The sequence below is a fragment of the Nesoenas mayeri genome (genome assembly GCF_963082525.1).
Source record: "Nesoenas mayeri genome assembly, chromosome: 2".
Lineage (NCBI taxonomy): Eukaryota > Metazoa > Chordata > Aves > Columbiformes > Columbidae > Nesoenas > Nesoenas mayeri.
Window position 1 is genome coordinate 122,040,233 of NC_137543.1, and position 27,408 is coordinate 122,067,640.

The 27,408-nt window shown below is 38.2% G+C and overlaps 1 protein-coding gene across 11 annotated transcripts in view; it reads right to left on the minus strand.

The window, feature by feature from the left end:
- The window catches only part of CMC1 (C-X9-C motif containing 1), a 44,721-nt gene extending 19,695 nt beyond the window's left edge, over positions 1-25,026 (minus strand). The window contains exons 1-5 of one of the 11 annotated variants that reach the window (XM_080338908.1): positions 23,045-23,086; positions 19,305-19,356; positions 18,761-18,813; positions 18,071-18,156; positions 13,260-13,352 (exon numbers count right to left, since the gene is read on the minus strand). In XM_080338908.1, the coding sequence (XP_080195034.1) occupies positions 13,260-13,302 (43 nt within the window). In that variant the 5' untranslated portion in view covers positions 13,303-13,352; positions 18,071-18,156; positions 18,761-18,813; positions 19,305-19,356; positions 23,045-23,086. Of the gene's footprint in view, positions 1-13,259; positions 13,353-14,711; positions 14,761-16,957; positions 17,064-18,070; positions 18,220-18,269; positions 18,288-18,356; positions 18,396-18,760; positions 18,814-19,304; positions 19,357-23,044; positions 23,087-24,309; positions 24,836-24,897 lie in introns of those variants that run through there. The other 10 variants (XM_080338909.1, XM_080338912.1, XM_080338914.1 and 7 more) reach the window with 10 other exon arrangements.
- Positions 25,027-27,408: the final 2,382 nt, after the last annotated feature.

Consider the following 27,408-nt stretch of genomic DNA (forward strand, 5'->3'; position numbering starts at 1 on the left):
ATTTATTAATAAGTTAATACTTGTGCAAAACCTGTAATATTCACGTTTTTCATATCCAGGAGCTCAATTTCATAAGCCATATTTAGACTATACTGTTGTTGTGCTTCTTAATGAACAGAAGCCACACTGTGAGTTAGAGAGTTTATATACATCAAGGAGCATTAAAAGACAAACAAACAAACAACAAAACACTCAGAGGAAAGAAACAAGAGGAGGAAATCAGGACAGATGAGGAATGACAAAGATTATTTACACCAGAAAAAATAAAGAGTACTTTTCATCATTGGCCTTATGAATTGTTTTGACTGGGCTGTCAGATTCACTGTGGAAAATTACCACCCCAAAGGCAGAAAAAAAGGTAATGGGTAACAAAGTATAGTATTTGAAGCTGAAGACTCTGATAACATGTGTTTACTAGATACCATTTTCTTCAACCTGAAAGTACTGGTTCTTCCCGTGAATTTAAACATAATTTTTTTACATAGTGACATTAAGGTTTTTTGGTTTAAACTCTCCATGCTCCTGAAAACACCTCTGGAATCTCAGGGTCCAGCACCTTCTCTAAGCCATCTCAGGATCTCAGAGGTAGAAACAGTTTTCCAGGATGGTTACTGAACAAGCCTTTTTTTTCTTCTTCTTTTTGCCTTTTTAAGATAAAACAGATAGTCCTATTTATTCCATTTGAAGTCTTGCTTTTATTCAGACCACTACCAGGAATCTGCCTAATCTCTGAGAACATAAATGGCTTGATATACAAAGAAAAGTAAGTTTAGACATTAAAAAAACCACCCAAAACCTAGAAAACAAAAAAACATTCTGTCTATAGAAGCTGCAACATTAATCAGATTACAGGACCAACACAGGCATACTAGATACAGCCACAAGAGATGATGGCTCAAAGTGTATTCTCAAGGTCCTTTCCAGCCCTGCACTTCTCTTACACTTGATAAAATATGCCCTCCAACGCAGAGATAATTTTTCTAGAGCACTCAAGCTTGACGGTCTATATATAGAATTGAAGTTACTGCTATTAAAGCACAGTTAGACCAGTCTAGATTGCATCAAGAAGTCCTGCTTTCAGCTCTCTCCTATGTGCTTCAACATTATACGCTTCCTAAACATTTCCCACATATTAAACAATAGCATTCGGAAGTGCTTTTTGCCAGTGTAAGCTGCATCTCCATAAAATGACTTCTGAAAGATTATATTGACAGTATATATAGAGATGACATCTCAAGCCACACCTCTGCAGTGCATTTTCACTCATTTAATGAGAATTCCATTCCTGCAAGGTGTATAGGATATTTCTGTCACCAAGAAACAAAGCAAGACCTGTATCAAGCCTGGTATGCAACTGTAATGAGGAATTCACACATGTAAGCAGACTGTATGATTTAGTGTGTCAGAAAGGACTACATAAATATCCTTAAAATATGTTATTGATCTGGAGGCTTGGAGGGCATTTTTAGTTTATATTGAAGAGGGGGGGAAAGAAGAATGACTAGATAATTCCTTGAGAGATTCTGGATCACAGACAGAAAGAAAAAAGCCTACAAAATGCAAGACAATATATGTGATAGAATTCATACAAGAAAATCCTGAACTTGACTATTAGAAGTAAAAAAGGGCATTTCAGACTTACAGAAACCTTTCTTTCAACTTATTTTAGGAAAAAGGTAAGAAGACAGATCCCTTAATACCATAATTGAAGTCCAAAATTCCCCACAACTATTTTAAGTCCTTCCTAATACGGTAGATATCAAGAGAAGAACCTGTTCACTCCATCCAAGGGAAATTTTCATGCACTGCTCTTCTACACCATTTTCTTCAAAATTCCTAATGCAAGTTCTTTTCCTACTCATTATCCCATTAGAATGATTACCTTCCAGCTCTTACATGTTTCCTTTCAAAACCTTTACTAGTATTCCTCCAAAATCTAGAATATAGCAACTAAATTATTTTTCTTGCTCCCTGATCATAAATTTAAAGCCTCATCCATACCTCCAAAGCTCTGCACAGCTCTAGTATTACTTGTCCATCCCCTTCCACATCCTCTGTCTAGCTCTGCAGCTCTTGATTCCTCCTGCAAAATACTTCTCACCTTCTGTGATATGCTTACACTTCATGTAAAGGTATCTATCCTCATCTTAGGCAGCACACGTTCCAGGCGCTCTTTTCTGCAATGTTCCTTTCTTTTTACTTTTGAGGGTGACAAACAAAAATAAAATTCAGAGGGATGACAATAGAGCACAAGTGTTTTATCACCATGTATTACCGTAGTCTTTACCCCCTTCTTAAGCATCAGACCTGTAAGTAGAACCTCTCCTATTCTTTTTCGATGCAGCACCAGAGAGACAACCATTGGAAAACAATTACATTAGCAACAAAACTAAATTTGGAGATGGGAAAGAGGAGGATTATTTTTTCTTGCCATTAATAGAGGGAACTGAATAATAATGTATAAGAATGTGCTTTTACTCAGCAACAGACAACACTGTTTATACTTTAAAAAAAGCTGTGTATTGTCAGCATTGTTACCACAGGATCCACTATATGAAAGAATATGTGCCAGAGAGAAAACTCTCTCAGTTTAAGCTAAGCAATCTTTAGAACTACTGTTGAACATGGAAAAAGAAGTTTAAAATGCTTTCATCCCAAGACAGGATGAAAATTTGAGGCTTCATTAAATATACTCTGATGTTTCCAGAACACCAAAAAGCATTAAGAACACTTAGACTATCACAACTTACTGAAAGTGTGTCTGTTTGCCAAACTGTATTTCAGCTTTAACTTGCATTCCCCTATTGCCTGATAAGGCCTGTGATTCCTGCCCTTTTCTTTGACTGGCTCTGCTGACTCGTAATGTTCCACACAAAGATATGTACAACAGGTACAGCTCTCCAGTCTACAGGAAACAATGGAGATCAAAACTACAACTCTCATAATGCACTGCCTCATAAAATCAAAGCATATTAAATGAAACTGCAACTACTATTCTGATTCTCATTTAGCTCAACTGGAATTAATACTTCATTTCCATTTCTGTAATTGGGATGAGCAATTTTCTTTGGCAAATACACTTGCCAACTTCATGGGTTTTCTAAAGAACAGTGGCCAGAATTCTTCCCCTATTACCTTACCTTGACTATCATACGTTGTATACAAGGTCAATACACTGCTTGTAGGCTATCTGGAAGTTCACTATTTATTAAATTTCTGAAAACACAGTAGCTACTTTTTGACCAAACTAAGTTCTGTTTTTCTACTGCTGAACCTAATGGTATCTACACAAGACGTTTTGACTTCAACAGTTGAAAAATAACCTATTTTCTGTGTGAAAGTAACCCCAGGGTAATATCCATAATTCATACACAATATAAATATTTATACACATGCAAAGGGAATATAGCATGACCTCTTAAAAGTATTATATTTATTTACACAATGTGCTAAATGTGCTACTGTTGAATGTAGTATCCAAGAGGGGTTTATAACCCAAAACTGCAAAGCAACTCCTGAATACATCATTAAGGATGTGCAGTTAAAATAAGTTACCATAAGTCATATGTTTTGCCATTAACAACGCATTGCTATGTGCAGCTATGCCACAGTGACACAATACTGTAATACTCTAATACTAATACAATACTGTGACACATAAGCTACAGTATCTGTAGGTTATCACCACCATCAATGACTGGATACAAAAAACCCCTACAGAATCCCAAGTATGCCCTCACTTGCTGACTTACACAGAAGACTCAAAACATGTCAACTGGGAAAGAAAACTAGGAGAATCAGCAAGTACTGTACATCTACGAAAAGATCACAAACCTGGTATTAGTAAGAAGCTGCAACAATAACCACCCCAGCCTTTCCCTTTTGTTGGGAGGAGAGCTTGACCATGTCTCCTCTCTCCAATAGCTGCTGCCCCCTGGACACTTACCTCACAGTCAGCAAAAGTGGTTCTCTGAAGACTGATCTAAGTACCACAAAATATCCCAGGATCAGCAGCTACAGGTTAGTTTGCACTTCTGTATCTTCACAGCTTGCACCAAACCAACCTCACCAGGACCCTAAGACATGGAATGAGCTATGCAACCTGACAGTAGAGAGTTTACCAGTGGAGAACTGGAAATAATTAGAGCACATAAAAGGCAATCCTAGCCCCAAAGAGCTCAACACGAGACATAACCCAAGCAGATGCAATTCTTCAAAACTCACAGGATATACATTAATGCTAGCATCTTTCCTGAAAGAAACAAGTTTGAAGAAAGGATGTCAGAGATCTCGACACTTTTCTCATCACTGGGCAAGGAATTTCCAGGTACAGAAGTCACATTAAGAGAGAAACAATGATCTAGATTCGACAGGGAGTTTGTCCGGAAGTAGTGATATGACTCAAGGGTAGAAACAACTGATGATCTTGGATCTTAAGCCCAACACTTCCAATAATCCAAGAAATCGCACAAAAGGACAAAAGCAATTATTCTTCTCCTTTCTTTACATAGAGTTGAAGCACCTGCACTCTGCAGATGTTATAATATGATCAATCCACATTATGAAAGAGGAGTTTTCCTCCTAAAACAGGATCATCAACTTAACACCACATTATAATAATTGTATCTCATCATAAAAGCAGCAAAAGAAGCAATCCTATTGTTCAGCCTTCAGCAGTTAGTTGGTCAGCACTCTTGTCATCGATATTACTACCATGTACTACAACAATCCAAATCCATGCAGGCATCTTCTACTTAAACCAGCATTTGTTAACATCATGTAATTAATCTATGCTATATTAATATATTTGTGTTGGACAAGTAAAACACTTTGAAAATCGGGATCTTAATTGCAAACCAATAAAATCTCTGACTTGAGAAAACTACATTGAAAGACTGGACAAAACATAGGTAACCTATTGAGATCGTCATCTATGAGCTCTGAACTACCAATATCACTTTAATATCTATACATAAAAATCTCTACCAGGTAAGAGAATAAAAATTGAGACAGTGCTTGCAGGATATGGCAACCTGGCGGAAATTGATATTCATTAGAGTACTCTTTGCATGAATAGGAGCATTTGGACTCTGTGGTCTTTATCAGAGCCCCAGCTGGTAATGGTTGAAGGTTAATGCTTTACTCCATTCTGTTCAATTTTCTGTCCTAATTAGTCCTCCAAATCTATAGCTGTGAGCACCAAGTGTCTGTGCTCAAAAGAAACTAATTAATGCTAGCAAATTAGATCAAGTCCAAAGATCCAACAGCCAAACTCTTAAATGCTCCTTGTTAATAGGAAGTGTAGCTGTCAATAACTGCTGTTGGTGGCTATAATGAGGCCTCTTTCTTTCATTGAAAGTGATTTCATTTCTCTTTGTCCCTGTAAAAGCTGTTCCATTCCCTAATAAAAAAAATAAAAAACCCCACACAACTAAGTTGTAGTGGTAAAGCCAGCAGTCTGACCCATTTCTTGTCATCAGCTGGGTTGAAATGACATGAAGGGGGGAAGAAGAAAAATAATCAAATTCCCTCCCTGAACATTTTCTTCAAAGTCCTAACACTAGTTAGAATACTTAAATTTCCATCACCAAGCAACACAATATGCTCTCATATTTCTTGTCTATAAAATCTCATAAATTAGCTTAGGGTTCATAATACTTTAAATATCATTTAAAAAAAAGACCAGGAGATCTAGGATCTCATTTCTTCAAACTGTAATTTACATATAGCTGTTCTCTCTGCTCAGTTTGTTGGAGCAAAGCTTAATATACCATAATCCCTCTAGAGATTGTATTAATTCACATAGTTAAATGTGATGGGAGTAAATGTTCCTTGGAACTATATACAGCTGAATCATTTTTCCAAAATAAAGCTACTGTATACAAACAAGATCATATAAAAATTCAGCATCTTACGAGAAATGCTAACCAGGGAAAAACACCTTGTAATTTATTATCCGTATTAAATATAGCTTTACATCTAAATTTAAATAACTGACAACTGCACAACATGTGCAACAGTAATCTCAATAGCTTAATATAAGGTCATGAGGTCACATACAATACAACTTTAATGTACTTTAATATTAAGAGAATAAATACAGCAACAAAGGATAACATATTTCTCCCCCTGCAGTTTTGTCACTAGATTGAACCTATATTCTCAAATTAAATTAACCTTCCTCTCACAAAAATGAAGGCAATAAGGCAGCATTCTTTTTTCAATCTCTATGAGGGCTATTCCGGTCATAAAATCTACAGTCCCTCCCCTGTAACCTCTCATCCTTTTCCATAAAGCTCTAAACAATAAGTACACAAACATATTTAAGTAATTTCTAGTCACAGTAGCCCAATTTAAAAAAGCAAGCTACCAGGAGTTCTCATGTTAACTCATTGATTTTTATCAGTTACTTGATCTTTTCACTTTGGTCACTTAGAAAATCACTGTATTCCCAGATGCTCCTAAAATGTGTGAATTAAAAAAAGAAATTACAAGGACCACATTTTCACAATGAGGCAAAGCAGATAAGCAGAGTTCAGTTATAAATAGTGGGTTTAATTTTCTTTTTCTTCAAGAAAATAAGACTAATCCAAATTTTTAAATGTGAGCTGTCATGTGATTTCACTCTTCTACCAGCCTTAGCACCTGCCAGTGTCAACCTCAGCACTACAACTGTAGGTACCAACAGGTTAACCCTCCCCTGGCACTGGACAAGGGTTTGCATCAATTAACACAACTTGGCTTGCAATACAAAGGAAAGTGAGCAACACCACTCAGTAATATCAAACTGGAATTTGCTATTTCACAGATTTCATTATCTGCATTTCAGATAAGACGGTATATATAATAATAACTCTTTTTTTTTTAAGAAGGAATATCTGAAGGTATACTTGGGCATTTAAATGTGCAGCATCACATGCAGTTCAATCAGAAATTTCCCTGGTTTTATGGGCCTTGATGTGTCAGGTGTAAGGGTCACGGTCTAGAGCAGGTGGCCCCTACGGGGACAGAGATAATGTCAGTGACAGGACTGTTGAGTAACTGCACATTATCAAAACTCTGGTTGACACTGGTCATGCTCAACTGTAGAGAAGCCTGCAGTAGTGTTGCATCCCATCATTTTCACTAAGTATCAACATGAGCCCTGAGGAGGAGAGGCCTAATGGGGAAACTGGAGACAGGGAGGAGGGTGGCTGCTTGGAAATGTCCTTTTCCAGCCACACTTTCCAAAGCGTTTTTTTAAAGCCTTGCCAAGTACCAAGAGTTTTTTCAGCAACGTGAATCCAGTTGTCTTAATTACACACTTCCTATGGACAACAGAACCAACACAACAGTTTTCTCCAGCCAAGGTCCTCAACTCAGCACAGGCTGAAAAATCCCCCTTTTGTCTCCCTCACATAACAACAACAAAACAGAAACACTTGCCATCTTGGCTAAACGGATACCTCCCACAACAAGCTTCAAATAAGAAATGGCCACATTCCTATTTGCAGAGTCACAGACAGAATCAAACCTTCACTCATCCACACTATTTCCCCTACTTGACCACCCTCCTAGTGGCAGGTCCTGGCTGATTTGAACTATGTATCTCAGAATTCACCCTGAAAAGCATATAGCTCAGTTTCCTGCTTGAATCCTTGAGCCTTTCAAATGAGTCACAATTAGAAAAAAACATCTGCAAGTCACTCTCGGTGGCCTCAAGAGGACCAAACACAGCCCATGTAGTAGTAGAAGACAACAAAATTTGGAAGAAAAAAAGTTTAGAACCAAAACCCCTTGTCTCTGGAGCAAAATTGTTCTTCCCTCAGGAAAAATAAAGATTGTGAGGTTTTGGAAGGTGGGCAGAATTGCTTTATAATACAGCAAATACACAAAACATATACAACAAAAATAATACAAAATTATGATCTGAAGACTGACTCAGTGATCCAGTAATTCCTTTTTGGAATCTCAACTTAATACAAGTTCTTCAAACTTACAACCTGTTAAAAGTCAGTCAGCTGTTTCTGTTTTTATTTTCCAGGCCAAATGACCCAAAATCAAACTGAACTAAGTGTACAATCCTTAAAGTTTGCATGTTTCTGTCCTCAACATTCCCTCTCTACCTAAACCAATCAAGTTAATTTTCAGAATTGGTAACTCTGGACTGTAGAGTCAGAGCTCTTAAGAAACGGAACAAACACTTCTGTAAGTATGACCAAAACCAACCAAAACTCTAAGGGTTTTTTTAGTGAGCGTCCCTAGTTCCAGAGCAGAAAGGAGGGATGGAAAGCACAGCTAGATGAAACTACAGGCATTTTGATAAGCTGAAGAAAACCTTTCTGATGAAAAACGCTAACTTCAGCTTCCTGAAATTAGCCATGATTTTGCTTTAAAATAAGTTTATTCATATTTAAATTTTATAACTAGAAATTAAAGCAAAAAACTCAATAATTTTAAAGGACAACAGCTTGCTTAAGATACTATTTCATAAAAGCAATGGATGAGGCAATGGCAAATAGATGTTCCTTTTATCTACTTCAGTTTGAAAGCACATATTTTTATATGCCAAGGACACACTAATACAGAAATACATGGATTTAATATGATTTCAGACAAACTCATGCTACAGTTTGTACAAATACAATGAAAAGTTCCTTTGTGAAAACAATGCTGTAGTTTTTTGTTTGCTTATTTTTTGCAACACTTCTGATATGCCTATAATAGCCCACAATTTCACATACATCCAAGGCATGGATATTAACGTAATAAAGCATACTTACATAATGGTCACTGAAAATTGGCTAGTGTTTTACAGAAAGCATGTTTACCATTTTAATGAAATTACTAACATATCCATTTTCAATGAAAAAGTGCTTGAAAATCTCAAAACCACAGAAGTTACTCTGCAACTGAGATGTACTAAATTCCTGAGAAACATGCAGCACACAGAAAAACTATAATGGAACAATCTGAATAAAGTTCAAAGTAAATTTAAGTAATCTAAGTAAAATGAAATCTGACCAGACACAATACTTAATTGTTCTTAAAAATTATCAGATGGACACATTTTCATGGTTATTTCATCCCTAAGCTACTATGGTACGCTAACAACCAAGCACAGCAATGGGTCACCCATTTAACCGTGCTAGGGTAGCAGCATCACCTCTTGAGTTAACAAAACCTTTATTTCTTCTTTATTTTTTAACCCTTGGGGTTTCTTTTCCCTGGATGGCTCTTGAACACGTGCTGGACAGGCTGTCAGGACTTGCATTATTAGCTCTGATAAGCACACAGCTCTAGGTGGTATAGCTGCAGGCTAAGGTAACGGACTGCATACAGATGGACCCTGTGCTCATGCAGAGCACTATTCAATGTATAGGGGCTCCCCATAGGGACACATATGAACCTAGCATGACCAAGTAAATTGTAAAGGCCCATACTTGTAGAACAGCTTTATTTCCTATATTACCGATGCATTTACCATGTTTTCCTTAAAGACAAAATTAAACAAATATGTATTAACAGGAGGCATTCAAAGAAAACTAACATAAAGCAGAAAAATCCTACAGTGAGAGCAAGTTAAATGTATAGCTCTGCCATTTAGTGTAAACTGCACAATTTCATGCACATACTCTGTAGCACATAAGCCAAATTGCAGGAGTTTTGATTACTTATCACACAGCTTCTGTTGATGGCTTATAACTGTTTACAGCATAAAAATCCCATGGCCTATTTACTCTGCTTAACGTCTATCCCTGTGTACTAACAAGATAAATTTATTCCAGGAATAATTTCACAATGGATTTAAGAGATGGTAACTCCTCCTGTTCACAAAACTGCTTAAGCTTAATTTCCCGTGGTTTGGTCTCTCCCCCTCCCCATCCAGATTTAAAAGTTTACAACAAAACAGCTGAACTGATGCTACCACCTCTTTTTTCAACAGGGATATAAATGTGGGTTTTACACATCATAAAAAATGCATCAGAAATATTCAGTTTCTGCTTCTAACTTTGATGCAGTTTGGTCAAAGATGACTTAGAGGTGACAGAGGAATGAGGGGAAGACATGCAGCCACAAACCTCATTTTCTTAAAGATGCACAACTGAACTCTATTCAGGAGAAAGAAGAAAAAAATATGGTTTTGCCTAACGTCACAGAAAGGAAAAAAAAAAAAAAGACAGCATTTTCCTTTACAGTTTATGGAGGCAAAAACATGGAGAAGCTACAAGATAATGGTCCACAACTCACAGGTCGAGAATCTCCAGCACAGGTTGCTGCCACAGAAAATTAAGATGCTGAAATCAAAGTCCTCATCTTACACAGAGGAAGTTCAGAGCAGAAAAACACACCCACACACACCCCCTCTGTGGCCTACCCCCAAACAAAATTATACAAATAGCATGCTCTCAAAATATTTGTAACTGACATTCTCTTTCAATGACCCACATTACTGTAATTGCTTTTCCTCTTTATTTTTTTTTCCTCAACAGGTATAGAGTTCAAAGTAAAAATGATTTGACTATCATTCAAACAAAAAAAGAGATGTATTAAGTCCTTCTGGCACCACTGGAAGTTACCAGGCATGTGATGTCACTTTCCTTGGGAAGATACTCCCAATTCTTTTCCCACTTAACTCATCTCAAAATTATTATAACATTACTCTTTTATGTCTGTTGGAGAACCCCTAAAAGCAGCTGCTTGAAAATACCCCAGTTCACTTTAACTAGAATTGACTCTAAACCTAGTGATAAATGTCTAGAAGCCTCCTTTGAAGTTTCTCAGGTAATAGGGAAAGACAAAAAGCCACATATCACTGGGGAAACAACTGTTCTTCTTGCCATGGAAAAAAAATCACTGAAATAATACATGCAAAATAGCATGGCAACAAACAGAAATGCACTCCTTCGTCAGTAAATAATGTTGGAAGATGCACAGAAGACATTGCTGAAGATTTGAAGAAACAAGTATTACAAGAAGTTACACAGTGTGAGAGGTTTGCTATACAGCTGGATGAAAGCATGGATGTTTCTAACTTCTCTTGCCTTATGGTATTTGCATTTCAATAAAACAATGCACAAAGAACTTGGGTTTTTTGTGAACCACTCAAGGACAGATATACCAGAGAAGATAAATTCTCAACAGGAAACGGCTTCTTTAATAAAACCAATGTTTTATGGAAAAATTGTGCAAGTGTAACCACTGATGGAGCAGCTGCTTTGACTGGAACAAAAAAAAGGGATTCCAGGGTGAGGCTGCAGACGTGGCACCGCATGTGGAACCCCTTCGCTGTGTCCCCCATAGGTGAGCTATTGCAGCAAGGGAGTTGAAGCCAGGAGTGCACAAAGCACTACAGGATGACATCAATGCGGTCAACCTTATGAAAACAAGCCCCTCCAACAGCAGCATCTTTACCAGACTTTGTAATGAGATGGGGAGGAGCCGTGAAAATCTCTTGTACCACACAGAGGTTCGCTGGTTATCCTGTGGCAACGTGCTTAAAAGAGTTGTCAAACTTCAGGCATTTTTCTTTTACAAAAAAGACAAGTGTTTCAAATTTGCTGACCTTTTTGGTGATGACAGGTGCCTGTGAGTAGTTTGCTACATGGCAGGTATTTACAAAAAATAAACACACTTATGTGTCCTGTCGAGGTGAAGGTGACATTTTAATGATGAGTGAGAAAGTAACTGCTTTTCAAAAGAAACTTGTGCTATGGAGAGAGCATTTTGACAACATTTAGATGTGTTCCCCTCATTATGTGATTTTTGGTTTGTTTTTGTTGCTGAACACAACATGAGTATCTCACCTATAAAAACCTCTCATCTCCGTACACTTTAAAAGGACAGAAACAGAATTTTCTAACATATTAAAAAAAATTCCAAATGAGAACTTCAGTGGGTTTTGAACCTATTTGTTAAAAATATAAACATGCAACATCTTCCAATTATTTTGGAAGAACAATTGATTGATATCAGGGAAGATGGTCATTTACTAGGGACAATTTCTAGCAAAACCTTTGCAAAAATTGTGCATGAGATTGAAAATTAGTATCGTGATTTAGTAAGTGCAGGCAACGATGCACTTCTTCCATTGAGATCTACATATCTTTGTGAGGTATCTTTTTCACCTATGGAACCCACTAAAACCAAGTATTGAAATAAAATGAACTTAGATCTTTGAATCTATCACAAAGTGTTAAACAAACATATAAAAAAATAATGAAGTATATTCAATCACAAAGCTCTCAATAAAAATATTGTTATCAATAGCAATGTTTTTAGAGAAAAAAAAGTTTTTGCAGCATTGGAAAAATAACAAAAATTATTTTAAAGTTCTGTTTATTTCATCTTAATTTCATCCTTTTTTAATTTATATTTTTATGTTTTATTATACAAGCATAGTGGTACATGTATCTAATTTATAAACAAACATACATACATTGGGATTGCACGCTCAGAAATTTTTTACTGTTGGGGTACATCATCAAAAAAGTTTAGAAACCACAGATCTACATGGCAAGAAACAAGTGCCCTCTACTGAAAGCATGCCACTTGCATAGAATAATACTGTGGCCTTTTTTTCTTTCCATTTTAGATCCTTCTTAAAGTAACATTCTCAGCTAACCTGTGCATAAGTAGCTCTATCTTTTCGGTACTTCAAAAACTTTCACATTTCTTCAGGAACACATGAACAGTTGGATGTCAGAAGAAGTGGTGATACCCAACTTTAAAGAGTTATTGTCCGGTACTCTTCAAAAGAAAATTAAAACATGCAAAGGTGGATTGTACCTTCCTATTTCAATGTCGGTCTAATAACATGTGTGTGTTTATGTGCACGTATCATTAAAACATTTGGGCAGGGAATGGATGGAGTTAGTTAAGAATATTTAAATAAATTTGTCACAATGAGGGAGGATCTAAACGAAGGCCCACATGAGGCAATTCCATTTATACAAGTATTAAATATTACATACAGGAACACAGAAACTCTTCTGTTGATCTGTCATCACATGGTCTGGACAGAGATGTGAAAAGTTTTATACTCATTATACTAAATTCCACAGCCCTCGAGAACAAGTCATTTTGGAAAATAGTCCACATTACCAAGCAGTCAAAGCCAACACAGCTGATTTAAATGCTTTACTCCTGGTTTCACACAGAACAGATAAGATTCAGATCATACATATTAATTCTCTGACTACTTGACATCAAAACCAGGGATTATATTCACAGCACAAAAGGGAATACATCTCATCTCCCAAAGAATATTTGACTCTTACCTTGCACTTGCTCTGAACACAGCTCCTTGGCTCGCTCCCTCATTATTTGTGGAATCAAAACATCTTTTTCTACATGTCTCAGCTTAGAACTTTCTGCAAGAGTGGAAAAAAAAAAGGAGAAAGAAAAAAGAGTTTTCTTATCTATACATTAGAGAAAGTCAGTCTACAGAAATAACACAGCATTGCTTATATAACATACACTAGTACACTAAAACTGACATAAACTAGCAGCAGGAAGTACCATGGAAGGACTACATGGATCAAAAGGCTGGGAAGTCCAAGATTTAAAATTGCTCAGATACAAATATGAATATTATCCTGAATATTTCTTTTCTGCTCAATGTGCACAATGAACCAAAAATAATGGCGAAAATTCTGGCAGCACATTCTAATTTGTATCTTACTAAACAGAAGGTCTGCATATGGACTGCACAAAGGTTGAGAATTATTTTATTTCAATATACTAATATTTTTCTATGTACATTATCTGTACAAAGTGTTTTTTTTTACTCACCACCACAAAGCTGAGAAATATAGCACATATCAGAGCACTACCCGGAATTTGTATTGCTATGTGGAAGACTTAAGTTCTTAAAAACAACCAAACAAATAAACAAAGAAGCCTCCTCAGTGGAGGACCTAGGAGTTTTTTCATTAATAAATTCAATTGAACAAGAACAAATGCTGCTGCCTAAATTCTGCACTTAAAAGTACAGGTGCAGTTTACATACAGTTGTCTCAAAACAGAATTCAGTACTCTGAGTACAGCTAGTGATTTTGAATAGTTAAACAACACAGTCCATTTAGAAAAAAATCCCACTGCATTTCCAAATCTCCTTTCTTCAAAACAAACGTATGAGAATTTATCAAGCACAGCTTTTTACTTCTTAGCTTGAGTTAAAAGCCCTTCAAAGGACATTTGTTCAGATCATCATATAGTCCAAAGCAGTTACACCAAATACCTGGTTTTCCTCCTCAAACACACTATTTATTCACGCATTGATGTTGATATTACACTTCAGAATAGTGATGCCATGATGCTCACTTTATGAAAACTCTACTGTCAGATACACTGTTATTTTGAGTGACAATCATTTCATTTTAAAATTGCTTATAAAACATCTAAATGAAATGAAACGAATTAACAGTGCAATGTATTGAAATTAAGGAAAGAAGCAGAATTTAAGTTACCTACCGTTTTCAAACACTGTCTATTTTTCAGAGCATCTTCAGTTACTTATAGATCAAAAGGCAACAGAGACTAACATTTTCTAGTCATTTTTAAGTCATCATCTTTTAAAGTTTACTCATGCTATGAGGTTACGTTATGAGGTTACACAGTTTAGAATATGTGATATTACTAGGTGAATCAGACAACAAAACAGACGATTACAATGAGCAGTATACAGAATCTGAACTAAAGGCCTACATTTCTCCTCAAACATTTCTTACCTGGAATTTCTGCAGCAAAAGAACAGAAACAAAGTGTCTTCTGTAAATACTACAAAAATACCAAACATAAGCAGCTCATAACTTAGATTTGCTTATGCTTTGATCTTCACGACCAAGAATATCCTTTATTTTAACTTTCTGCAGAATATCTGTGCAATTACTGTACTGAGGATTTATTACGTTACAGGCAACACAAAGCTGTCATAAAACAAATTTTAAGTGTGTTTTTTCTAAAGAAAAGACAAGTCATTTCACATGAATGACATGGCAGGAGACAGCAGCAGCAAGCTCCGTGCCTCAGTTCCAAAGCCAGCTGGCAGCAGCTGTCCTGCCCTCTCTCCATCCCTATGATGCTCTTTTCCCTCTGCCCACACAGATGTGCACTGCAGCTCTTTGGTGAACTGAAAAGGGGAAGGCAATTTGGTCTAAAAGTAAATAAATTTCTTGTCAGGCAGTTGTTCAGATTCATAAGTTTTCTGATCCACTTCACTGTATAAATGCATGAATGGCCCATGAGAGAGAACTGCATGAGAGTAGGACAAGAAGGAAGACTAAGCTCTCAGGAGCACCACTGGCTCAAATTATAGCCGAACCTTCCACTCTTTATTTTAAATTTAAGTTGGTTATACTGCTGCTTAGAGTATGCACAAGCTAAAGAGATCTATGAATGTGAGTAGAGATACATGGGTTGCTAGCCAAAAGCAAAGTTTTAACAGTCTCTCACTGCCCTTGTTCACCCCCATCACATCAGCCCTGTTTTGCACTTAACCACACAGTGAGTGACCAGCTCAAGACAGAAGACCCTCTCAAATACATGCAAAAAATGTGCTTCTCAGCTGGTTTACACTTTGGAGTAACTAGATCTATTTATCAGAGTCCTGATAATTACTTAATTTAACTTACACACAGAAATATAGTGGACAGCTCAGCGACTTTTAAGGCCTGGGAAGGGCAGCTGGGCTTCCCCCACTGGCAGAGGTTCCAGCAGCAAAGCACAGGGCTCCAACACAAGCATCAGCCACCTACTACTGACAAAGGGGGCAAGAGTATCCCCCAGAAAAAAAGAAGAAAAAAGAGAGAGAGGAGGCCTCCCTCTCAGCCTAGAACAGTCAAAAAGGATTTTTGGGTTTTATCTTAGCTTAAGCACCCAATCTGATTATTCAAAAGGAAAGGGGCATAAGACTGATAGAAAGAAGTAGCTGTACTGGTGGTACTGGTGTTAACACCAGCTCAATCAGAATCCTGACAGAGCTGTGCCCCAGGCAAACTCTCTCATTTTAGTCTCACGTTTCAAATTTGCAGAGGCTGAAAATGCAGGAGGGAGAGGGCACATGAGGACACAGGGCAGTGTCCAGTACGAAGAATCAGAAGAGAACTACAACAGTAATTCAAAAGCAATTATTTGATGGTACAAAGGAAATGGGAATAAAGATTGCTTGCAATCACATCTACAATTTTTAAGCGAATGTTTGCAAGTATCAGGTTTTAAACCACGAAAAGCACAAACTATTCCAATCATCTTATAATGTCTAGGAGGTAATTGTAAGCATCTGAGTGCAACCATCTCTCCAAAAAGCTCAAATGCAGATGTTCCATTGGACAGTACTGTATCTACTAATGAGTTTCAACTGTAACATCTGAAGTATTCTAATATTCTTCCTTGATTCTAAACTATCTATTGCATTACAATTGGCAGCAATTTTCCTTCAAGGATCTTAAACCATGTTACTGAAGTTGTTATCCCTACCCATTTATAGAAAATATGAAAGAAAAATAAGGCACAAATATTAACAACACCAGCTAGAAAAATGTTTATGTGCAGAGTAGCTGCATTTCTCATACCAATGTATAAGCACTTGCAAGCAGATCATCATCAATCCAACCTATTCGGCTCTGCAGTAACATATATGGCAAGAACTTTAAAAGAAACAACACCTCAGAAGCAAGACTTCATCAAAAAACATGAGACAACCACGTTATGAAACCATCAATTCCTTTTGCCTTTTTCCAACTATATCACAGTTTCTGGAGTAAGTACCTTTTTATTCTTTTGTAAGTTCTGCACTAGGAAAGATATTTCTTATTCTAACACCAGATTTGCTGCAGACTAGTCCCTACAGAACAATGTGCATTACGACAGAACCACTACTGTTTTATTTTACCTTCAAAGCATGAATAAAATTATCCCCAGACAAGCAAGAAATATGTTTTTCTACAGTTTGCCTTCTGCATTTGAAAGGTGATACCTTTGGTTTCCACCCACATCCTCCACACACTTTGCTTGGTCTTCTGTGTAGGCTGTTTTAAGATGGTCATGGCTTTGGCCACAATGAGCACCAACAAGAACCTACCACCGCTCACCTTCCAGAGAGCCACACAAACGTTGGCAGCAGCTTTTCTTTCTCCCCCTGCCAGCCAAAATTTGGGCATGTTTGTTAAAGCACATTAATACTCTGAGATTCCACCTTTACATTCACCTTACATTCTGTTGAAATTTGTTAGTACCATCAAACATTACAAAGGGACAGACAGATGAACACAAGCTAATTAAAGGTAACAAAAAATCAGACTAAATACAATTACCAGTAAAAACTAAATTGTTTTGTAAAAATAGACACAGAATTTAAGCCAAAATTACAACCAGATGCAGGCTTGCAGGTATCACAGCATCTAAGTCACCAGCTGCTTGAAAAGGTGAATAAGGCTACAGCCAAGAATCTGTGTGGTAAAACTACTGAAGGTTTCCTAAAGATGGAAACTGCCACATTCCAGAATGCTGCTGCTCCTCGTGGGGACAAGGAACAGAGGACAGATTAAAGAACGGGTATTGAGGTTATGGGCTTGCAGTTGCCAGAAACACACACATAAAAAGACAGAAGGGTAGAAAACTACAGAAAAGGGAACATCTCTGTGAAAGAGAAATTGTTTTCCATACCAGCTCAGTCCAGTGTAAAGAATTAAAGGAAGGAGTGAGATTGCTAAACTGGGAGATACCGCTGTTCAGCAAAACACTAAGAATGCATTTGAGACTTTTTTTTGCAAATAAAATCTGCAGGTTTTAGCAAATCTCAATGCTTGAGACAGTTCTCTGGTTGCATACAATACTAGGGCACAAGACTACAATTCTAATAGTTTTCTTCAGTGATTAAAACCCTCAGCTGCAAAAGCTATTTATTGCCATGGAAGGCCAAGGACCACAGCTATTTGGTTTAACAGTTTTCACTATTTTTGTAAAACAACCAAAAAAACCCACCAGGAAATAAATGCATCAATAGGAATGAAAGTATCACAACCACTAGAACAGCACAGAATACATGTCAAATTCACTCTGTAAGGGAAAACAGATGACAAATACTCGCTTGTCAAGGGAAAAGAGATGACAAATACTCTGACCACAGGATCCAGGATAGCCTTGGGAAAAAGACCTGTGCTGCAGGCAGCAGACCTTCGTGAGGATAAGAGAAGAACAGAACACAAAGCTGCTGCATAGACCTAATAATGAAAGGGACTGTAGAAGTTTCTTATATTACTTAGAAGACTAATATAAAAAGGGGATACCAAGATAAAAAGCTTTCCTAGAAGAGTGTCCTCAGAAAAGTCGTATCATTTCCCCTCTTCATTCAACATAGCTGGTAACTGACTTACTACTTTGTCACTATGTCCTGTTGGTAGTTGACAGCTCTGCTTTCACCTCTCTCATGGCTTCAGGTAGCTGGGACACGGATTACTCAGAAAAGTTGAAAAATGTTGAAAAGTTTTTTACCTAGATATTTGCAGAAGCCTCATACCTTCTGCATCCAACAGGAAGCAAGTCAAGAGATTCCGGTGACAGTTTTTGAAACATGCATTTCTCATTATACAAACTGTAATTTGGATTTCCTTGGTTCAGTTTATCTATGCCCATTAAAAAAAACATAGCTCAAAGTAGTACTTTAAATATCATAGATATTTCAGTAAGAATCATAATACACCCTCCCTGGAAGTGTTTAAAAGGCGTTTAGATGAGGTTCTTAAGAACACGGTTTAGTACTAGAGTTAGGTTAGGTTACGGTTGGACTTGATGATCCTGAGGGTCTCTTCCAACTGAAATTATTCTGTGATTCTATAGGAGAAGAACAGAGAAAGTTCTAGTAAGTTTTTAACATCTTCATTAGCAACTGTTACACCATGTTTTTCTTGAAGTCCCAGTTATATCAACTTTTAGACATCAGTTATATTATTTACTATGCAATGTAGAATGCTATAGAAATTTCAGTCAGGGTTCAAGAATCCAAGTTAAAAAAGTATAACACTCTTCAAAATATAAGCATTTTAAAACAATCACTTTCATTATTTGGGGGTTTGGTTCAAAAATGTGGAATCATAAAAGGGACTTCTTTTTCTTTTTTAATAAACTTTACTATTTTTTTCCTACCAGTTGCCATCAAAGAAAGAAATCTGTCTACTGACAACTGTTTAAGATACCTTTCTTTTTTGAAGCTAAGAAATAGAACTTGAAAAGTATCAATGAAAACTTCAGCAGCAGAAATAATAGAGTTATTGCATTGAAGAATGATAAGAATATATGTGCAGAATTCCCATTCTTTTACTTACACCACATTTAAAGAAAATTTCCACTCTAAATAAGTGTAACACAGTTCTTTTCCTGGAAGGGAAGGTTTTGCCATCAGCTGTGATGAGCCAAGTAAACTTAAGTGTACCAGCCATTCTTTCATTTTACCCATATGCAGATCTACAGTATAAACAATATTTAAGATACCTGGAGAATTAATAACAAATTAATAACTAAGCTGCATAAGCGCATTAATTTGGGGGATTCAGTTATTTTTTCGTACCACTTGGTAAAAATTACTTCTGTGCAGTAAACGTTCCATTTCACCCCAGAGTTTTGTTTTGAAACACTTGCCTATGAGCTAATTATAAAACTACATGAAAAAAGTACATTTTTATTAATAGTAGAAGTAGCATTGCAGTGTCAATTGCATTCTTCCTAACAAATACTCCTTTCTTCAAGCAGACTATTGGCTGTAGAAGATCCATATACATGCATCATAAAAACAGTTATCAAAAAAGTCTCTATCATTGAATATATTACCAAGTACTTAAAACCTCCATTCTAAAACACTAACTCACACATCAGAACAAACTAATTTATAGATAGACCCATTAAAGTTATGGGAGGACAAAACCACATGTTTCTAAAATGTAAGGGATCTTTCATACAGTTGTAATTTTATGTATCAATGTAATTAACATTTTCAGTACTTGGTCTGTAGCCTGTAAGGGAGCTCCTGTGCCCTTACTGCCAACAGGTTCATAGAGCCAAATGACGAATACCTTCAACACACTGCTTTGTAACCTTCATTCCACAAAACCACTGAGGATCCTTTTAAAGGTAATGGATTTTATCAGTCAAAAACATCCAGTGTGAACTGACTGATGACGGACCAGGGCCAAATATCTTTATGCACATATGAAGTGCTTCTTAGTTTGGTAATTTCACTTGCACACAGGTGTTTGCATACAAACTAGAGTCTTAACTACTTTGATTTCTACTAAGGTTTTAAAGTACAGAAGGACAATATGAAGTAAAAGAAGTGTTATAATCCAAGTGAAATAACATACGTGATAACCTGAAACCCTGATTTAAAAGGAAAAGAGGCTGATCACTGCTGCTTCTCTACATAACTTTTTTTTTCTTTAGATATATACAAATACATTTCTTGGTATTTAAAAAAGTTACAGATTTTGAGATCTTTCTATCTAATACTGACATAATCTTAAATTAAGATGGAGTAAAGACATGACAATACCAAGGAAAATTTCCAAAGCTTTAACTTCTCACCATTCTATCATCACCTCAAAGTCAATTTTCACCTTTTTCACCGGCTGAATTTGTTATCTTACATTTTGCTTTGGGGCTTGTGTTCCTGCATTATGGCAGTACTGGATTACGCAAATACTGACAAGCCTGTTTGCTAAAAATGAACAATGGCTATACTACAGCAAGTCTATACTATCCAGAAAGAAAAGGGAATGCAGACTCAACAAAGCACACTTACTTATTAATCACACTCAGATTGCAAATGCTCATCTATCTAGTGAATAATAAGTAAAGCCAAGCCTGAAAACACTTGTGAAGATAGGAGATATTTTCATACTCCTGATCACACCAAAAAGCCAAGTATAGGGGCCAAATAATTTATTACAGATCAAGGCTTAATATTTAGTACTGAAAATAATGCAGTTTCATTAACCCCTTGTCTGAGTTATTGTTCAATTATGATGCCAGTTAGGAAACCTGGGGTGTAAGGTGAGGGAACACCTCACCCCACCTCAAATTCCTTCTAACAACTGTACATGAGGATTCCAGTAAAATGCAGAAAACACAAAGTCAGTAACAACTTGTGCCAAGGACTAAAACAGCGCAGCCAGCCTTATTTCTGCCGTTATAAAGCTTCTGAATGCTTCACTTAGTAGACTAATGTAAAAATCCTCAACACAACTTTTTATCACTTAAACAAAGACACCATGCAGCAATACTTTAGCAAACAAATACACATTTTTTTTTCCTGCGATGGCAAAAATATAGTGACATTCTGGGTTTTTTTCTGGGACAGCAAAAATATAATAACAGCTCAGATATAATTAGATTCCTACACATAGGGCTCCACAGTTTTTAAGCTAAACCCACACTTCAGAGTGCCTCGTGTCTGAAACCAGGCACAAGTCTAAAATCCCTACTTCTTCTATGACCTTTCTAACCAACAGTGGATATTGTCCAAGACTTTACTGTCCAAGAATTTACTAGAGAAAGGTCCTGCAAACATTATAAACTATCTGAAGTATATAAACCAAAGAGACCACATGAAATCGAGCTAAGCAGTGACCTCAAGAACTGTGCAATAATTTGCATCAGAAACAAAAGATTAGTAACAGCTAAAACCTACATAAAAAAGAGAAAAGTACCAAGCATAAGGATAAAGGGATGCAAAAAAATATAACAACCAATTAAACCAAATTATTATGAGAGGGTATGCTAACCACCTAAGACTTCCAACCCTGCCCAATCAGGCTAATCAGTGGCTACAGCACTATATACTCCTTTTTGCTTATTTTCAGAATTGTGCAATAAGGTATAAAGAAAAACAACGTGAGTCACAAATAAAAGTTCAATTAAAAAATAAATATATCTATCTTCCAAACTCCTTGAGGACTTGAATATTTAACTCTTTAACTCTTCCTTTCAAGGTACAATTTATACCTTTCATTCCAAATAACAAACACCACACACAAATTAAAAGCAAGGCTTTTGAATAACAGGACCAAATACCATTCTTCCAGCTATATTTTTAAAACTGGAAATAAGGATTAACAGATAAAAAAAACAATGCCTACTTTTGATTTCTGTACCTATGTATTTAATGATCAATCAGTATGTATAACACAAATGAATGATGACCTTTGAAACTAACATCATGGATATGAACAAAACACACTAGTGTTTTCAAAAGTTGCAGAGCATGAGGTGTTCTGGCAAGAAGAGAACACTGAAAGCCTTCTGGTTATATTAACACAAGGACTGCAGATTTTTTTTCTGGATTTTAATCTCTAAAGAATCCTTTCAAACCACTCATTATTATAAAACTCACTGAGTGTCCCAATATATCTTTCATTTTTCAGTTCTTTTCACAGAACAATTCTCTAAAATATGGTGTCAAACAACTTCAGGAAATCACAATTATCTTTTCCCTTCATGTTCCCAAGACAGGTCAAAGACACTAGGAATATCAAAAAGGTCATTCTCATTCAACTCCTTTCTTGATGGTGGCAACTTGTGTTCTGAATCACAACTGCCTAAAAGAAGTTTAATTAAAAGCTGAAACTGTTCTTCCTTTTAGTTACATGGTTTTGCCACACTCCTTTCAGTGTATTCTTCTAGCTCTGTCTTAATGCCCATGCAACTTCGAACCAATTCACAACCATTCCAAAAGCCCAATTCTCTCCACTGTTATACTGCTGCCGTATTTAACAACCTAGATTTCCACATGACAGTAAGAAAGAGACATTTTAAGTAGCTTAGGAAAATAAAATTAGTCTTCAACCCCTCTGTTTTTAACTCCCCCAAAAATATCCAGGATAGCTACCAAAACCTATATTGTGTATCTCAGCTACTATGAGTAACCCCAATTTTCTCTTTACTTATTTGTAAATCTTTGACTAGGGATCCAGACATCACCATCTGAAAACGACAATTATAACCAAGTGTACATTAAAAAGAAAATGAGCTTTCTAATAACCCATGACCTCTACTACTGAAAACAGCACCCTACAGAATTTTGGAAGTGCTGCACACAAAAATCAACTTCAGTGCTGCGCTGCAGTACGTTCATTCTGAAAAAGGATAAAACAAAATAGTGTTACATAAAATTCTGCCAACTGATTCATCTACCAATGTATTTACTGGATGCAATCACCTAATGACATAGTCAAAGCTCCTTCCCAAACTGTGTCTGTCAAAAACCCCCTGATACACAAATCACGACAAAATTCACAGGTTCTACATTCTGAGCTTCAGAGGACTCCTTTGATACTCACTCCCAACCGCCTGGCAAAGCCATGAGAACATGTGTCTTTTGTGACCACAAAATGAAGCATCAGTCACAGTTAACAATTTACTAAACTGTGATTCTCGCTCTTTTTTCTCGTATGTGAGCCAAGAAGCAGTTAACAATGATGACATTAAAAACTACCACACTGGGGTATCCGAGTTAACACCTTACTTATATCAACAAGGCAGCTCACACCTCTTGCAGCTATTGTTCAGTTTCTCTACAACCTCACTTAGCCATCCTCGCTCTTAGTTCACATTCTGAGGTTTTCAACAGAGCTGTAACTGCCAGGGACTGATGAGGGGGGTGAGAGAGAGGTAAGCAAGAGATACTAGATAACAGGTAGCAGATTTAGAGAGGTGCCAGTAAGCAATGCCGCTGCTCAGCAGATAAATCTCAGTATTGATGTCACATAGTATGTACCAAAGTACACCCTCAGTCTTACCACAGGTAACATGCAACTACAACATGGGTTAGCAAGGACATATAATGTCATTTTAGACAGAAACAGGGAAGCAGAACACCGACAAACTGCAGTGTTTGGAGCCATACAGTGAAAGTACTACAGCTCAAACTGATCTAGTGTAATAACTAGACTTTTTCCATAGGACAACTGGGAAGGAAAACTACGCAGTAGATGAACAACCACCACTTGAAACACAGCAGTAAGTTTTATAGCATTTTAAAACAGATCAATGTTTAGATTAAACAATCAACAAAACCAGAACTTGACTACAAATGTGGGTTGGTCTAGATGATCTCCAGAGGTCCCTTCCAACCCTAGCCATTTTGTGAATGCCTTGTCTGCAAGGCCTGGAGAGCCAGGCTCAGGACAAGTTTCCATCAGAAACTGAGAACTTGGCCTTGGGCAATGTCCTTTGGCTTCTGAAGTGGCCACCAGCCACATAGACCAAGGTAGAATCGCAACTGCTGCTGTTCACCACCAACTACAGGTGTCCCAGCACACTGCGTTAGCTGAACCTTACCAATGCCTCTCCAGGCTGACTCCTGGTCTTCTAACACAGATACATGCAGCCAAAGGCTCCTGCTGCAGGAACCAGCTGGATGACTGTATTACGTAGGTGGAGGCACATGGGACTAAGTTCCCTTCTGGGGACAGGTGGCTGTAACTGTCAAGGCAAGAAGTTGATAAAACGATGCCAAGGGCCACACAGCCTCGATATTTTGCTTTCGCTGACAAGGAGGCTCCAGGCCGGGCTACAAGGCCCGCGGGCACCTGGAGGCCCCGGAGCAGCCTGCGGGGCAGCTGAGGCGACGCTGGGCCCCGCGTCTTCCCGCTGGAGGTCACGACCGCGGCTGGAGAGAGGGCAGGCGGGAGGAGGCGACGGGGAAGCTGCGGGCGGTAGCTCAGCCCCTCGGGGCGTCCCTTCCCGGCACCCGCCGGCGGCGCAGCCCAATCCACTCTCCCCGCCGGTGTGTGCGAGGGGGGAGCGGAGAGCAGCGGGTGTTTCCCACAGGAGGCCCTGGCAATGCGGGCGGCAGTGGGAAGGGGAGAGAAAAGAAGGCGATCCCGCTGCCCACCCCCGGCTGCACGTGCGAAGGGCCGCCCCTACCTGCGGCGCCGGGGGGAGGCTCCATCGGCGGCTCCACGCTACGGCGGCAGCTGCGCACTCGGCGCAGCCAGTCCCCGCCCCTCCCCGTGCCGCGCATGCGCGGCGCAGCCGAGCCCGACCCCACCCGCCCGCACCGGGCGGGAGCGCGTAAGGCGAAGGGCGTTGAGCGCCGGTGGGGGAGAGGGGGTATGGCGCATGCGCCGGCTGCGCTGCGGGAGGGGCGGGGAGGGTGTGCGCATGCGCGCTGCTGGTGGGCCGGGCAGGTGGGCGGGGGCGGCTGCTGTTCCCGTGAGGCTTCGGTGCTGCCTTCGCGCCCTCACCCTCCGTGCTCCTGCCGCCGGGGCGACGTGCGGTGGCCAGCGCTGACGGAGCGTGGGTGGGCCTGGCCTCTGGGAGTCACTGAGGGGTCCGCGCAGGTCTCGATACAGAGAACACCCGCTCGCTCCACGCGAGTTGTGTGCGGGTGCGAGCCCTGACAGGGCTGCGGGCCGCGGTGGCGCAGCCTCCGTCCCAATGAGCCCTGGGGGTGTGTGAGGCTTCTGCAACGAGCTTGAAGTGGAAGATGACAACTACAACGGTGGCCATTTTTATCGATAATAAATAATTGGTTTGTACCCTTTAAAAAGGGCTCCCCGGTGTATGGGCAAGACACCCTGTCTCCCGTCTGTCTCTGCGACTACGTTCCTGCAACAGCTGTTGAGCTGATGGACAAATCTGGTTTCCCACCAGAAACTCAGGAAAAGTACTGTTACGGAATCCTGTTTGCATGGTGGTCTGCCCAGTGAAATGGAGGAGTTGGATTACTCCATACCTCAGTTACTTACAGCTTACATTCTTTTACATCTTTGTGCAGTTCAGCATCAAGAGTTTCAGGTATCTCCATTTTATATTGTGCCAGTGTCCTGTCCAACATTACATAATAAATGCTAGGAATCAAAAGGTCAAACACATAATTCGGATATATTACAGAGAAATGAATACGGGCTACTAGTTGCCTGGTTATTAAAAGCATGTAGATTTTAAGGCAATATTGGAAGAACAGTGCAGTTGCTTGTGGAAGACTTTTATATAAATTAGGAAATCTATAGAAACACAAAATGCTTTTTTGGAAAGCGTCATTAAGAGTTTGATACTGTTAAAAATTACTAGTTTGGCTGTGTGTCCTTTCGATCTGCCTGTGTAATTAAGCGTTGAGACATACATGGAGTACATTTTAATGGCAAAGGAGTGATTTTGGTGGCATCTTTTATTTATGAGTCTGTAGTGTATTTAACTGACCAGTCTTTCTGTAGTTATTAGTGGCATGAGACAAGGTTGACCACTTCCAGAAACAAAACATGGAATTAAAATTGAGAGAAATTACAATATATTTAAAAACCTGAGAAAGTGATTCCCCAGAAATGTAAGAGAAGTTAAGGAGACATAGTAAGAGGTGAAACTCAGGACTTATAGTAACAAATACAATACAGAATTTTCAAAGAGCCTACTCTCTTTTGCTCTCTTCAGCATTTTAGACTGACAGGTGGTATGGAAAATTAGTTTATGTAGTAGCCTCTTACACAAGGCTGCAGAAATTCTTCTAAATATAGCATTTCCTCCGATAGCATTCCTCTGCATTGTTATGTCCTGTTCAGTGGAAAGGTGAGCTTTAAATGTGACATTCTCAGGGAACTGAGAAGTCCATGCATCTTCCCCAAACACCAGATCGACCCAGATGCCGCTGGAAGATAACAATAAGCAATCTAGAAAAAAATCAGGAGGAAAAATTTTGATGACAATTACCATGTTGTTTATTCTTTAAATGAATTTTCATTAAAGGTATGAGTTTCAAGACCACAGTTTTTTTCACAGATTTACATTATTTTCCCCATACAAGAATCCACTTACTTTATTTGAAAATGGATTGTTTCAACTTGAGGCCACACTAAGAGCCAAGTTCTTCGTGCTGATACATTCACAGAAATTAGTAGAGCGTGATGTAGGCAAAATCTTCCACATGAATGCTTTTGGCCTTACTGATCTAGAGCTTTTCTGCTATAGAGCATTAAGTGTGTTTTTGTTTCTTTTTTTTAATCCAAGTTTGATCTCATTCCTTAGTGTAAAGTGTGGCTATTACAAGTGTTTTCTGTGACTTCATACCACTTCAGTTCACGTTTATACCCTGATTTGATACTTTTAATTGAAAAGGGCTGTGAAAATATAACATATCAATTTATTTGTGTTTGTTTTATTAAGGGTTTTTGGACTATGCCACTTCTGCTATGAGTGTAAGAGAGTGTTAAGAAACAACAACAAAAAATATACCAGCCAATCTGTGAAGAGTTATATATATGCAATGGGGAAATACAAGAAAACATGATACGAAAAGGAGTTTTCAGCATGAGCATCAAGAAGGAGGATGTACACTTAAAACAGTAAGTTGAGTTAAAAAAAATAATTAAGGTTAGTAATTTTTGCAGCTCCTAATGTCTTTGTTACTGGTATTTTTATATGCCCTGGAGAATCAGAACT